Source organism: Patella vulgata, chromosome 3 (genome assembly GCF_932274485.2).
Source record: "Patella vulgata chromosome 3, xgPatVulg1.2, whole genome shotgun sequence".
In the NCBI taxonomy this organism is placed as follows: domain Eukaryota; kingdom Metazoa; phylum Mollusca; class Gastropoda; family Patellidae; genus Patella; species Patella vulgata.
In genome coordinates this window covers 68,107,254-68,122,368 of record NC_065881.2, presented here as the reverse complement: position 1 = coordinate 68,122,368, position 15,115 = coordinate 68,107,254, and the positions used below count along the sequence as shown (strand labels likewise).

Genomic DNA, 15,115 nt, shown 5'->3' with positions numbered 1-15,115 from the left:
AAGTTTACGTCGGATCTGATTGCCATTTAAATGATTTGTTTAATTTAGTAAAACAAATTAACTTAAATTAATTCTTGGGTTATGGCGCTTGTTCACTTCATAAAATCTTGTGGACACTCTTGAAATAAAAGTCATGGACTGAAATTTATGTACGTTATTTAAATAGGTGTAACCAAGAATACTATTGATTTTCAAGGATTGGCTTGCAATACTTCAAGAGTTATGACACTTATACCCTGCAACAAAATTATATGTATTGTCTAAATTCGTTCAAAAAGTACTCATTTTGCAAAACTTTGCGAACTCCCCAAAGACGAATTCATCTTTGTTTCAATTATTGCGACGATTACTATTTCAAACCATTACCCCTGATTACGTCACTGAATTTTGTCAACGTGCCATTGATATTATAAGCCATAACAATTTTTCTTTGTATGTAAGATAAAGAAAGTACAGAGAATTTGCCCGGTCTACTAACAACTCATTAAAAGTTTCTGGTTCAGATATATTTGAAGACAGTCACCAATAAATGTGGAATGGTTTATTTCAATGACCTTGCAGATCGGACGAAAAACACCAGTTTTGTAGCAAATAAAGTGTGGCATAATCTACCCCAGATGAAAAATACATTAACAACCGCCATTATGTCTATTCGTTGTTCTATTTATATTAAAAATACGTACCAGTATTTAAAGAGATCTGATGGTCGTCGTGACTTGCTCAAATTTTATAATTAAGATAATTTAGATAGGGCACGCATATCTATAAGATGTACACATTTCGAATAAGTCGACAAATCCCATAATAAAAATTTATTACAATGTGCAAGGGTGCATTCGTTTTCATTTTCGAAAATAAATTGAAATAAAAAGATGCTTTAAATTTTTGCCAGTGTTGAGAAATAGCCGATTTTGTGCTCCGATGTCAACGCATTAAGCCAAAAATAAAACTAAAGTTAACACGCAGACTCTTCTTAACCTTTCAAAGCAAAACTGTAATAATCGAAGACCTAACTCATCACCGGCAACTAAAATTGACATTTCAGATCAACCCAATTGTATTCTTATTTTGGTCTAAATCAAAGAGGTTATAGTTCCTTTACGTTAGTCTTTCTGAATATGATATAATTATTGATGAAAGTGATGTCGCCTCTTTAAACAACAGCGAAACACACGTCAGCAAATTTTCCGTCAACTCCAGGTAAGTCACCTATATTTCCTTATTAAATTCTTGATTTTAAACCTAATTTTCAGGTTAAAGTCTTGGAGTTTTGGGTTATCAATATATACCTGCTCACCTGCCGGTATATCTGTTTCTATTAATTCTAATGACTGTATCCTTCTATTTAAGTCTTGGTACACATATTTTATACATGTAGTTGAAATAGAATTAGGTTTTCATATATGCTGGCACAATGTTAAACAGTGTTAAATAGATCTGACAGTAAGAAGATGATCGAATTATCATTTATATTTGTTGCTCATTTAGACAGCTTTCCTTGTTGTTTTTTTTTTCAAATAAAATCGCGTTGTTAATTAGGAAACCAAAATAACTTGTTCAATTCGTAAGTGACTATTCACATTCGCGTCACCAACAAACAAGGAGCCCAACAGGGGCATGTAACAAATAAAACTTTATAGGGAATGGAGAAACTTACAACAAACGATTACCTAAAAGGGGTCAGACAGGGGCACACATAGGAGCATCCACCACCCCACGATATGTCTTGAGGTATAAATTATTTTTTGGTGTTGTCGGATCGAAAAAGGCAGTTTCAGTTAATTTGATTAATAAATATAGGTAAAAACTGCAAGTCTTCTTAATCATTATAAGATTTATTAATAAATGGACCTCTTCAATTCATTCGCTGTGCTTTGATCAAATTGTGATTGTATAAAGAAACTTCATCTCTTTAACAAGTATACCTATTGACCCTTTTTTATGCTCAGTGCTCTTTATTCAAAGATTATACTTACCATTTTGTATTCATTTTCTGTTTTAGGAAAAACACCCCTACAAAATGTCGGAAGAAAAGTTCTATCATTTTGGATATGCCAGTAACATGTTGAAGGAGAGGTTGTTGGTCGATAGACCAAATGCATACAAAAAATTTGTTTGTGTTGCTAAACTTCAGGTCAGTGAACACTAACGATTTTTTGTCTGCGACTTTTTAAATAATGAATAACCAATAATCCTCCACAAAATTCAACGATAGAAAATCAGCATAGCTGGCTGTCATTTGGTAACGAGATGATTAACGAAAGAACATTTGTCGCAGACAATAAATCTTTAGTGTACATTTACCAATTCATTACACTTCATATCGATATTTAAACTGGACGATTGTTTAATGAATGGTAAAAAAATAAAAATACCGGAACCACTTTATCGTGGTCTGTTGCTTACCATCAATATAATAACCATTTTATACCAACCCCTGATCTGAGTTATTAACAGAAACCAGTCACATGCAAAACTATTCCAACAATTAGTATTTATCTGTAAATCGCGATAAAATCAACCCATCATTTTCTACAACAATGCCTCATTTCTTTACCATATAACCAACACAGATGTTAACATAAATCTCTTTTGCACGATATAAAAACTCACTCCCAGTATCATCTGCTTACTTAATCTCTTCTCTGTAAAACCAACCCACAATCTTTACTGCAAATATCATTCTCATTTCAATAACCAACACACGATATTTTACACCCAGTTCTCTTCCTCTTGTTTTAAATCTAACCTACCATCTCAACGTCCCTTCACTTTTAAACACACCATCACGTTTCTTTTCATAACGAAAAACACTATTATCTTCTACAAACAGTTCTCCTCTCAAGGATAAATCCAATTCACCATCTTTTAATTCTCTTCCCGTTACTATAAAACCAACGTCCCATCTTCCCGTTACTATAAAACCAACGTCCCATCTCACCAACCCATCTTCTGGCACAAGTTTTTTTTCCTTATCATAAAGGCTATGATGGATACCGCTGCGCTATGGAGGCATAATATAGATTGGTGATATTTCAAAACATACCATATACAGCGTTAGTAGATATCCGCTAATCACACTTTACATCCATTGCATACAGTAGGCTATAGAGAGAGAGAGAGAGAGAGAGAGAAATGGGGTTTAACGTCCACTCGACACAAACTAGGTCATTTCGGGACTAACATATGGTTCAATTTTATTTTCATAATTCGCTTGCGCGTAGGGGTCTTTAGCAGTGGGAGGAAACCGGAACAGTAGGCTATACATGGACGTATAAAAACCACTACCCCTGATCGAAAGCGACTTCTTGTCATCTTTGGCTTTTATTCTTTATACAATTAAAATGATCTCAATATATTTGACAGGGCTACAAATTGACATTTGATCGTATCTGGCCTTTACCAGGCGATTGGCATGGACCGTGTGCTACTATTAGACCAGATCCAGGTGTTACATGGGGAGTGGTATGGGAATTAGAGAAGGGAGATAAAGATGCTCTGAAAAAGTGAGTGAAATCTTGAACATAATTTTTATAACTCCTGTAAATAGATAAATGTGTACTCTTAAAGCTACAATTTCATATTTTTAAGTTATATTTTAAAAATTTATTAAAATAAAGCCTTAAAATAGATAGTATCCATAAACCGTCCTACCTTGTTAAAGAGTAATCCTATAATTCACTATTGCCAGCTGAGAAATTGGCAAAAATATCATTTTCAACTTCATTTTCCAACGTTTGAAGGTAGCTAATGCATGGAAACAATAGGAAAACAAGGGAGGTAATTGTGTTATTATTTCCTGTGTCAATGATTTTTAAGGGTGGGAAATAATGCCCATGGTCGCATAATAGTGAGTTGATAACCTATTGAGCAAAAGACATAGAAATAATTATGTTTTGACTTTCTTAAAAAATATGAAATTCTCGCTTTAAATCAAAGATAAAATACTTTTTAAATAAGTTTATTACTGGTTATAACGATATTGAGACGGTTGTCCTTTTTTTCAGCCAGGAGTGTAAACTGAATGATATAGATGTCATAGTGGAAGACCAGTTTGGTAATAAATACACTTGTCTAGTATTTGAGATGGGTGGAAGTGATCACCCGGGTGAACGACCTTCGCCTCAGTATAAAGATATAATTATCAGAGGTGCCAGGCAAAGTGGAATTCCTGAAGATTATATCACAGTTTTGGAATCTTTTGAAGATAATGGTTATGATGGACCCCATGCCTTGTATTCACAGGTCCTAGAAAGTTTGGGTCACCGTCGACAGTAAATAATAATACATGGTGCCAACCCACGTTCTACCTGTAACAAATAAAAACTACTTTTTTAAGATTTAAACCTGCTTGTGTTATTTTTGGCAACAATATAGCATGCTAGACCGTTCCTCTCTCATTCTTCGCAAGAATATTTCTTTGATGTTTGATACAGACTGGGCAGATAGGATACCGCCCTTTGTTCCGAAATAATCATCCAGAATATTACAGAATACACCGCAAAATATAAGTTCTTATATTAAGCAAGAGAGAAATATCATAATTACTTGCATACAAAGTACATTACCATTGCCATTAGATTACATTGTACAAACTAAGATAATGAGCGCCCTAGCGATGTGAGCAAATGCCCTCCTGCCGTTAAAAGCACGTGTCAATTGCCCTGTCGCATATCTTTCTAAGCCTTCGAGTATGAGATGGTTCAACGAGTCCCTCTTTTAGATGGAACCTGGACGCCTGGCCCCACATGGCTAGTAGTAGCCATTGTCGCACAGCGATCCAATTCAAATTCCGGGCACTTGCGCATGGACCAAGCAGTCGTTGGCTTAATTTGCCGCCTTAGTAAGAACTAGTATATTGACAATGCACAACACTAGTACTCCATTTTTCTGGATTCACCAAATCGAATCTTGTTTCTAGTGACTTGGGCTGTATTATGACCTGATTGGGTTTCATGTTAACCGGTCAGAAAACGACAAATTTTATCGTTTCTGCACCAGAATTTCAAAAAAATTCTCAGGGGTGAACCCCATGATGAGAAAACATTCTGTCCTACCCCGTTGCCCCCCTGCTGCATGGACGTTTCGACGAACCTGATTTAAGATGTTTGGAGAATTATGGATGCCTGAATGAACATTTACTCATATCTGCGCCCATAACCAACACGCCAAAGATTTGCATTGGCTGAGTTGTAGTTCATCGCTAAACCACCATGACGGCCGATGTGGGCCTATAAAATTGACATCAATGGGTTGCCGTAGAAAAACGGAGCAACTAATTGACCTACAAATTAATTCTTTAACTCTAGTCTGTTTATTATACGATTGAGAAGCCTTTGTCACACTTTATATTTCGTCAATCGGTTCCCGAAAACTATCAATGAGGACCTTTTTATATTTTGCCTTTGGGAGCAACTTGCTCAAAGAAAGGTTGCATATTGAAAACCCTTCAGCAATCTTTAAAGGCATTGCCAAACTACAGGTAGGTGGTCCAAATAATATTAACCAACCAACTTTATTTTTATCAGAACAATATATATTATCAAGATACAGACAGAAGAGTAAATCAATGTGTATACACTATGATAAACCCTTGTAGTTATCTTGCGTGACTAAACATACGATTCATAATTCATTTACATGCCTGAATAAAAACACTAACGGCCCGTAAACAATATGGAACGCCAGTTTGGAAATATAATAATGTCAATTTCTACACCGCAAGATATCTCTATTTACCTCCATTGCTGTATTTGGAGTATATATTTGGGTTATTCAAAGAAACTCAGAACATGGTGGATTTAACCAAAACTTAATTTATAAGAATCTTAGAATATCTCAGCCATCACATATTTATAGTACAGTACAGACCTACTATTCGGGTATCGATCTTGAAACTGGCCACCTGAAAGGTATGTTTAACATAGATCACAATGTACATTTGTTTAAGGTGTACCGGATTATATTGCAAGCAATCCTCTCTTGTTTATTATGCGTCAATTGACTACTACACCTAATACAATGCCCTGGTGATTTCCAGATAAAAGTAACAATTTGTTCCTGGTCTTAATAAATGATCAAATTCAGTGATAGTGCATGACGGTGTTGAATAATTGATGTATGCATAATAAAACATCTTATGGGAATAACGAGGTACTATCTACTCGATTGGTCAGTCTGCAGAAACTTTATCCTAGATTCAAATACAATCTAATATGGAAACCACTGGGAGGGAGGGATTCTTTTCATGATTACTGAAATGCAACTATATATTCAGGTTTTATTGTATTATATATTTTAGGGTTATAAATTCCTCTTTAGTTGGGGCAATCAAGATAGTTCACCTGAAGAGGCTTGCTGGAAAGGGTGTGCTGCTAACATTACTGAAGATCCGTCAAGCCATGTTTGGGGATCTTTATGGGAACTGAAAGATGAGGATCGACCAAGTTTAGATAGGTATACTAAAAATCGCCAGGATTTTCAAATTGTTAAATAGATTAACCATTGTAATTCTTTAACAAAATAATATGTTTTTGTCCCATAGAATTTATGCTTCAAAAAACTAAATGTAGAATGAATAGTTTTCTGAAGGCTGTCTAAAAATGTTCAATTAGAGTTATTGAAAAGGAACAGGCCTATACTATCAAACAGAAGCCATCAGTGAGGCTAATTGTAATGTCCCCCACCAAAATCCATAAATAAATAAATGGCACATATTGATTAATTGCACATTTATCCTTTTCAAAAGTATTGAGTAATTAAACTGATTATCTATACTTAGTCTAAGCATAAATTGTTCACGATCAAAGTACCTGGTAGTGAAACTATACACATAAGTTTCATCACTCTCCATCAGTTAGAAGCAAAGTTATCTTAAACCAAAGCATCGGCCAAAGAAATTACTTAGCTCTGCTTAGCTTTAGGAAGAAATGTTAATCATTGAACTCAGTCAAGACATTCACCTAATGAACATCGACATCAAGTTTAAACATTCTACCTTAATTAAAAGCAGAGTTGTTATGTTTTAAAGTTTTAGTTTAAGCAGAAAATGCTCGTCTTCGAACTCCATCAAGGCATTCACCTAATGAACGCCTACATCAAGTTTGAACAGTCTATCTCAATTAGAAGGAGAATTATTGTGTTCCAAAGTCTCGGCCAATCAAATTGCTTATCGCTCTGCTTACCCTGAGCAGAAAAAGCTCATTATCAAAATTATTCAAGGTATTGATGTAATGAAACTATACACCAAGTTTCATCACTCTCACTTAATTAGAACTTAAGTTATCGTGTCCTAAAGCATCAACCAATCAAATTGCTTATCAAGGCATTCACCTAATACACACCTAAACCAAGTTTGAAGATTCTAGCTCTATTAGAAGGAAAGTTATTGTGTCCCAAAAAGTGTGATGGACAGACAGACAGACAGATGGACAGACCCATTTTAATAGTCCCCTGCTTCTCTTTGAAAGGCAGGGTGACAAAAAGGTCTCATTATTGCTGAGGAGAAAAAGTCTTGCGTTCGCTCCTAACTATCTTTGAGGACACTTCATGAACGCTTCTGCCAGGTATCTTAGATTCCTGTATAATATCAATCTTCTATATTTAAATCATAGAAACACTCGATTTGTATACCAATTTTAATACAAATATTTTCTGATAACACCTCAACTTATTTTACAGACAAGAATGGGGCTATAATCCGATAACAGTAACTGTTTGTGATGATAAGGGAGCAACATATACCTGTTTGACATACCAGATGAAGGGTGAACCAACTGGCGAGACTCTACCGTCCCCACAATATAAAGATATCGTTATAAGAGGTGCTAAACAATCCATGTTACCTCCAGAATATATTAAATTCATTGAATCATTCCCTGATAACAAAAATACTACACCCGTTGATATTTATGATCATATAGTAAAATCATTAACTTAAAATTGTTTCTTAAGTCCAATATTGTGTTACTGTTTCACTCCACATGCGACAGGAACCCTTTTCTATAGTTATATAGTACATGTAATACAAATTCCTTTAATTTCATTACTCTTCTAATGGGGTACTTATTCTTAATTTGACATTTTGGGATTGTTTATAGTAATACACATTACTTTAATTTCTATTAATCTTCTCATGGGTACTTATTCTTAATTTGCTATTTTGGGATTGTTTATACAAATTCCTATCATGTCTATGAATCTTCACATGGGTACTTATTCTTAAAGATACATTACAGAAGATTAGATAAAGAGCTGGCAGTTCTCACTATAATAGTTAAAAACTAGATAATGTAAAAGAAATTTGCTGAAAATTTCAGTCAAACTGATCCACTCTGAACCAAGATTTTAGCAATTGAATTTTCGGCCTAGCCTTATTGTTCATCATTACTAAAGTCGGTGCGATAAAAGACATAGTCTCGATTAACCATCTCATGATTAAATCATGAATGAAAATCAAACAGCAAATCGGAACTTAATCCTATAAACATCGCAGGCTAGCGATGACATCGAGAGATGATTATGGTCTGGATAAGTTAATTAATGTCTAATTAATAATTTAGATAATATTTCAGGCCTAAAGAAAGACCTGCAATAGGCAGATTTAGCTCTTGCATAATGTATGTTTAATTTGCCAGTTTGGGATTGTTCTAGTAAAAATATTGCTTTTAGTTATATTAATCTTTTCATGGATACTTGTTCTTAATTTGCCATTTTGGAATTGTTTATACAAATTCCTATCAATTCTATTTTTTCATGTGTACTTATTCTTAATTTGTCATTTTTGGATTGTTTATACAAATTCTTATCATTTCTATTAATCTTCTTGAGGGTACTTATTCTTAATTTGTGCCCTTTTCGAATTCTTTACAGATATACAAATAATTTTAATTTCTATTAAAGATGGGTTCCCAGAAAAGTATTTATCGGTGGTTATTTCCAATAAAAGTATAGTAACTTTGGTATATATGGAAAGTAGAGATATCATCTTACTAGAAAAATACTGGATTCCCCGAAAAACACTCATGGAGCGTATACAGGACAAAAATGTAAGGGTTCCCCTAATCAACAGCCTGACAATTAGGAATTTCTGCACGCGCGATGTCAAAGGTCACAAACGAACATTGAGCGCTTGATGTACAAGTTGATAAACTTTATGAAGAGTTAGACGTACAACACTTTCTGAGATAAAAATGACGGAAAAAGACGCAGGTAGTGGATAATCTGAGAATTTAATTAGGATTCGATATTTGTAATAAATAGTAAGCGATTAAAGACAACGTCGTCTTATGTATGCAATGAATTCTCCTCTGACTTCCAAGAGAGGTAAGTCACGTGACGTAAACGTGACCTGGTTTGATCGAATTTTTATAGCAGGACATTCCTTCGCAATTACAATGTTTGAGAAGGATTTGAAGCAAAGTTATGACAAATTAATTAGTTTGAATATGTTTTTAGTCCATATATACCATTAAATCACCCAGTTTGTACGCGGGAACCCATCTTTAATCTTCTTATATTTTTATTTATTTGTTGATATGTGATACTTGCAACTGTTCAATAACAACTTTCTTTTTTGCTAGCTATATAATATATATTTTAGTTCAATATAATTCAATAACTCTTTGCTCATAAATGCCACTCACGTATAAGTATTCTTAATCAGCGAGATATTGCGTAATATATTGAAACAACACGTTTTGGACACTCACATAAATATTCTTAATTAATGGCACTTTTTAAAAAATTTGTCCTAATCAATGGAATTTTTTAAAATTATTCTGATTTTTAATTTAACACATTGTGTTTTTGCTTTATGATCAAACAGAGATGTGTAATGAATACCATACAAACTATTAAGAAATAAAAATGTATAAACCAAGTTATATGCTAAGTTTTTATTTATTTATTTATGAAACAGCACCAGTATATAAAGATATATCTTCTATTAGACCACATGAAACTGGTACATATTCTATTATTACAGTTGATCCACTATATACTTCATATTTATCATTATCTATAATTGTCTCTAGTATCCAGTCAGTTTCTAACAATATACCATTTTCGCCACTAAATAATCGTAATTTCTGAAGAATAAATATAGAAATAAGGTAGGCTACATATTAAATGGAGACAATTTTTATCAAGAGTGATCAGAAGTGCCTTACTACTGTCCATATTACAAACATTTAATATTAAATTTACACAGTTCAGATTTGGAATGCTACATTACGTGATTACTTCAGCTTTGTTTAAAATGGTATGATTTAGATCAAAAACAAAATTGTAAATTACATAGGAATTTTTATATTGATTTGTTTTGGGGAATTTTTATTATAACTATAGATATAGCCAGTGTGAACTCATTATTGATTTTGTGTTCTGCAGTAAGCCAAAAATTAACCTTAAATTAGTAAACAAGTCAACTTCCACTTCATCTTTTGAACTAATTTTTTTTGTCTGCCCCATCACTAATCAAAATAACACATTAGATCAATCCAATTCAATACTTTATTCTGGCTACTTTTTATTGAAATAGATCAATTCTTACATTGAGAGATTAATTTGAATTTGATTAATATCCTACCTTCTCTGTACCTGTATTATTAGTATTAGTAAGACCAGTAGAACTAGCTATCTCATCTATAACTCTGCCTATACTCCATTTCTATAATATAACAAGAGTTTGTCATGCATGTAACAGAACTTTTAATTTTAGAACACTGATATTTCTATTTGGTCAGTTAAAACTACAAGATGGTTGTTCAATACTTAATAAAAAAAAAGTTGGTAATGTTAATGGTACCGTAACTGACCTAGTATTAATTTGAAAAGACGTCCCAGTGAATAACCTTCACATCTTGTTTAAATATCTTTTATTATATTAAATAAATTGATATTCTTACCTTTGAAAAAAATATATTTTTAGTTTTTGTTGGAGATTTTAATGGCAAATATACTTGAAAATATATTTTCTCGGTATCAGGGATTCCTTTATCACCAATAGCATTCATCTTCATCTTCATTAATGCAACCTTGGCAGCTGTTTTAGCAGATTTACTTCCCTTCTTTATTGGTTTCTTAACAACAGGTTGTTTAGAAGCTGAAACATTAAGATATTTTCCTTTTTATAGGACTCATTTTGGTCATTTTAAACCTATGCACCTAAGCCAAAGTTTAAAAGTTTTTTGTTGATAGCAATTGTTTTTAGATAAATTATGATAAGACTAGCTGTGTCTCAATATGCATTTTATCTCTGCGACTTCAAACTTTTCCTGTCATATCTCCAGACATATTTTCTGGGGGCCATGGTGGCTCAGCGAGAAAGGTGCTAGCTCACGAACCAGGTCCTGGTCTCCCCTTGTTAGTGATACATAACAAAGGGCCTAGCAAGGAAAAGCATCTAGTCATTTGGATGAGATAAAAAAAAAAAATAAGGTGCACTAGTGTACTCATCAGTGTGCAAGTAAAAAAAAACAACTTTGGCAGTTCGAATTTAATTAAGATTATACCGGTAGGTGGAATTGCTGCTCTCCAGGCAAAATTTCCACCATAGCACACTGCATAAAATTTAACCCAGTTGGTCCGGAAAGATACATTATAAACCTCATTTTATTTCATTTGTTTTTAGCAACATGAACTGCTGGTTACTTCAGTGAGCTGTTTTTAACTATACAACCAAGATAAATATATCCTATTAATATGATATCCTTAACTGATCATACCTAATATATCTTTAACATGTTCAGCCGTTTTTGATACTTTATTTAATGTTTCTGCTGCTAAAACTTTACACTGATGATCCTGAGCATGCCGATGTCTGAAATAAAAGTTGTAAAAAGTGTTTTATACAGTCTGTGCAAGCTGTTTGTGTAGGCCTATAAACCTATAAGCTTTAAAAAAATATATACCATTGGCCTACTGCAACTAAAATAGGCAGTAACCTTTTTTTATTGGCAGATGGGGGGAGGGGGTCTAGATCTCCCATGCTCAGGTTCAAGTTAGGGGATATTGGTCCCAAAATAGTAGGATATATATACGGCATCTACAGTGTCACATTTTTCCAAATTTTCAGGAATAAGCCCTCTACAGACCGGCTGTTGTGTGCTTTTTGGTGCCTTTGGAGCTCGCAAATTGTCACTACAATAGTTCAATATGGATATCTGAAATTCTGGATCCATTCGTTTTATGTAGATGATTCACCAGATCAGGTTTTGGAGAGAAAATATTTATACTTACTTTAGACAGAAACAATTTTTACATTTTGGACAAGGTATTGGTGTCAGTTCTCTGTTACTACATCCTTGTAAAAAACAGTTGATCCCTTTAACACCATGGTATTCTGTATGTTCTTCTGGTTTTAGGTGCTTAAATATAACCGAGATATCATCAAGCCTGGACATAAGGCACCTGTCACACTACAGACTTCAGGGGGGTGGGATGGCTGAATGGTTAGCATGGCCGCGCTGTATCATAAAGTCTGTCATTGAGTCAACTGGCGTGGTTTCGAATCCCCGGTTGTACGTGACAAGGAGTAGTGTCGCCTGTCCAACCATATGTTAGTCCCAAAATGACCTAGTTTGTGTCGAGAGGACGTTAAACCCCATTTCTCTCTCTCTATATGCACAAATTAGGCCTATCACTAACGTAAATTAATTATAATTATTTGTGTCTGATGTGACAGGTGCCTTAATGTCCAGGCATTTATATGGATCATGGCAAAATTAAATCAATTAACAGATATATTGGACGTGTCTAAATAGAATTTTGATTACAGTAACTTGAGTAAGCCTTTATAAAACAATGATTGATAAACATTCGCTTAACAGAAATATCTAACTGTACCAGTAATTACTTATCAGCCCCCCCCCCCCACTTTGCATTGATATTCTGACATTAATACTTACCCTGGCAGGTCAACTCACCTGTGTACATTGATGATTATCAGTGGCTTTATGAATCTTGCTGCCATAGGCATAAAAGATAAAAAAGATTTTTAAAAATTTAATACATGTACAGTTGTACATGTAGTATACTGTTTGTATGAATGTATTGAGTTGTCTATGTAATATGTATTATTGAATGTATATGTCTAAGTGTTATGTATGCATGCTGTCCTTCAAGGACGTTTTGATGCAATAAACATCTATCTATCTATCTATTCTAGGGCAAGGTAACTTTTTTTTATGTTAATTTAACTAAACATTAAGAAAGCATTGTATCAACATTTAAAAAAATTATTAAAAGAACTTTATTTAATTAGATCTAGCTATATCATATATTATGTATTTTCTTTTGAATAAGCGGGTTTCAGAGCAAAGGGACATAACTCTCTATATCTTACCAAAATGTTTTCCCACATCCATCACAATCAAAGGGTAAGAAATCTGAAATATTAACAGACATTCGTGAATAAGGTAAAACAGAGAAAATCCTTGTATTCTTACTTACAAGTTACACATACTATTTACCGACTTAATAGTGTCTTACCTAATAAATTACAATCTGCCACATTACAGTGTTTTCCCAGTTCAGTAAATTCAGCCATTTTTCTCCCTCCAAGAGTTATCTCCCGTAGAACAAGAGAAAATTTCGTTAGATTTTATCCCAGTCAGCCGTTCTCAACGCAAGTGGTTGTCATGCAATATACATTTTGCAAGATATTGACAGAGAACAAGCTAAAAAGGCAATTTTTCATACAATCATGGGCCATAATCCAGGATGCTTCGGCCTGACAAACATCACTAGTCTGTATCAAATATTAAAAGGAACCAAGATTTTAGGATATTAACACAAAATCAGAAAACAATAATTGTGACCTCACCCAGAGGGTCCACATTCTAAAACGTGATTTTTCGTACAGATTTTTCGTATAGCCAGGGGTCATAATCCATGAAGTGACGTTCCGATTTTCACGAATATCGAAAGGAACCTATAGTTACTTTAGTAACGAAAATATGAGAGCCCTACCTGAGAGCAGGTAGCTAGGGCTCTCATATTTTCGTTACTAAAGTACCGTAACTAAAGGAACCCAGATCTTTGCATAAACGTACATTTTTAAATATCAAAATTATGACCTTTAGATTGTCCACAAGCTAAAATCGTGATTTCGTACAACCAGGGGCCATAATCCACGAAGTTACGGTCCGATACATGCCAATATCGACAGGAACCGAGATCGTTTGGAGATAAACCTAGAATTCAAGTTTCGTCAAAATTGGATAAAAATTGTGACCTGTAGACTATCCACAAACAGGCGGGCTACAGAGGCGACGACAATATACATCCGCATGAAAATGTGGGCGTATAAAAAGTGTCACAAAAAGATTTAGGATTAAAGTGAAATATAAAAGAAAACAATATTTCAATAGAGATTATCCACGTGGTACGTTGGGCAGGCGATCCTATAAAAATGGTTCCACTAGGCTACACTGCGATGTCTCCCGTCTTGCTCCGGCCACAGAGTGGGGCGTTCAAAGGACTTCCTTTGAGCACGTTTTGTCATCATTTGATGACAAAACAAGTTACTGTCCTATAACTTCCTTAATTTCCCATTAAACTGATCCCAAACTGACCCCTTTGAATTAAAGGTCTTGTGTTTATCAATTGTAGTCGTGAATAAGACAATTGCAGCTGGCTATCCTAGTCCTATATAGTGTCGTAGAAACTTGGATCGAAATGAAATGGAATATGAAATGGGGTTTAACGTGTAATATACTACTTTTCTACTACGAACTGATTATATCAAAGGTCTGTCATCCAGAAAGTGACTTAATTCGATCTATTATCATTTATTTAAAATTTCCTGCAAATTGTCTCTTTGACAGCTAAAAGCATTCTTAACCCATTTCCTCCAAATAGGCCTACTTCTTATCCAAATCCAAAACACCTTTTATGCCCCCCCCCCCCCGTCCCTTATCTACGCTACTGCGCTGAGGCACGTGTTTTTAGGTTCACCCAGATCACTTAAAGATACATTCCCGCGTACAAACTGGGTGATTTGATGATATATTTGGCCTAAAAACATAGTCAAACTAATTAATTTATCATAAATTTGCTTCAAATCCTTCTCAAAACATTGTAATTGTCAAGGGAGAGAAAAATGGGGTTTAAC

The 15,115-nt window shown here is 34.1% G+C and overlaps 2 protein-coding genes across 2 annotated transcripts; one reads left to right on the top strand and one right to left on the bottom strand.

Annotated features, from left to right (window-relative positions):
* The first annotated feature begins 846 nt into the window (after nt 1-846).
* LOC126815137 (uncharacterized) lies at nt 847-8,074 on the top strand. The gene is made up of 7 exons (XM_056099308.1): nt 847-1,200; nt 2,003-2,134; nt 3,367-3,506; nt 4,008-4,267; nt 5,331-5,482; nt 6,302-6,456; nt 7,681-8,074. Exons 2-7 carry the CDS (start codon nt 2,021-2,023, stop codon nt 7,937-7,939), a joined length of 1,080 nt encoding a protein of 359 aa, XP_055955283.1. The 5' UTR covers nt 847-1,200; nt 2,003-2,020; the 3' UTR covers nt 7,940-8,074.
* Nucleotides 8,075-9,777: 1,703 nt separating this feature from the next.
* LOC126815706 (AN1-type zinc finger protein 1) lies at nt 9,778-13,589 on the bottom strand. The gene is made up of 8 exons (XM_050541588.1): nt 13,492-13,589; nt 13,346-13,388; nt 12,927-12,966; nt 12,241-12,368; nt 11,727-11,821; nt 10,908-11,104; nt 10,589-10,669; nt 9,778-10,088 (listed from the first exon to the last, which is right to left on the bottom strand). Exons 1-8 carry the CDS (start codon nt 13,547-13,549, stop codon nt 9,909-9,911), a joined length of 822 nt encoding a protein of 273 aa, XP_050397545.1. The 5' UTR covers nt 13,550-13,589; the 3' UTR covers nt 9,778-9,908.
* Nucleotides 13,590-15,115: the final 1,526 nt, after the last annotated feature.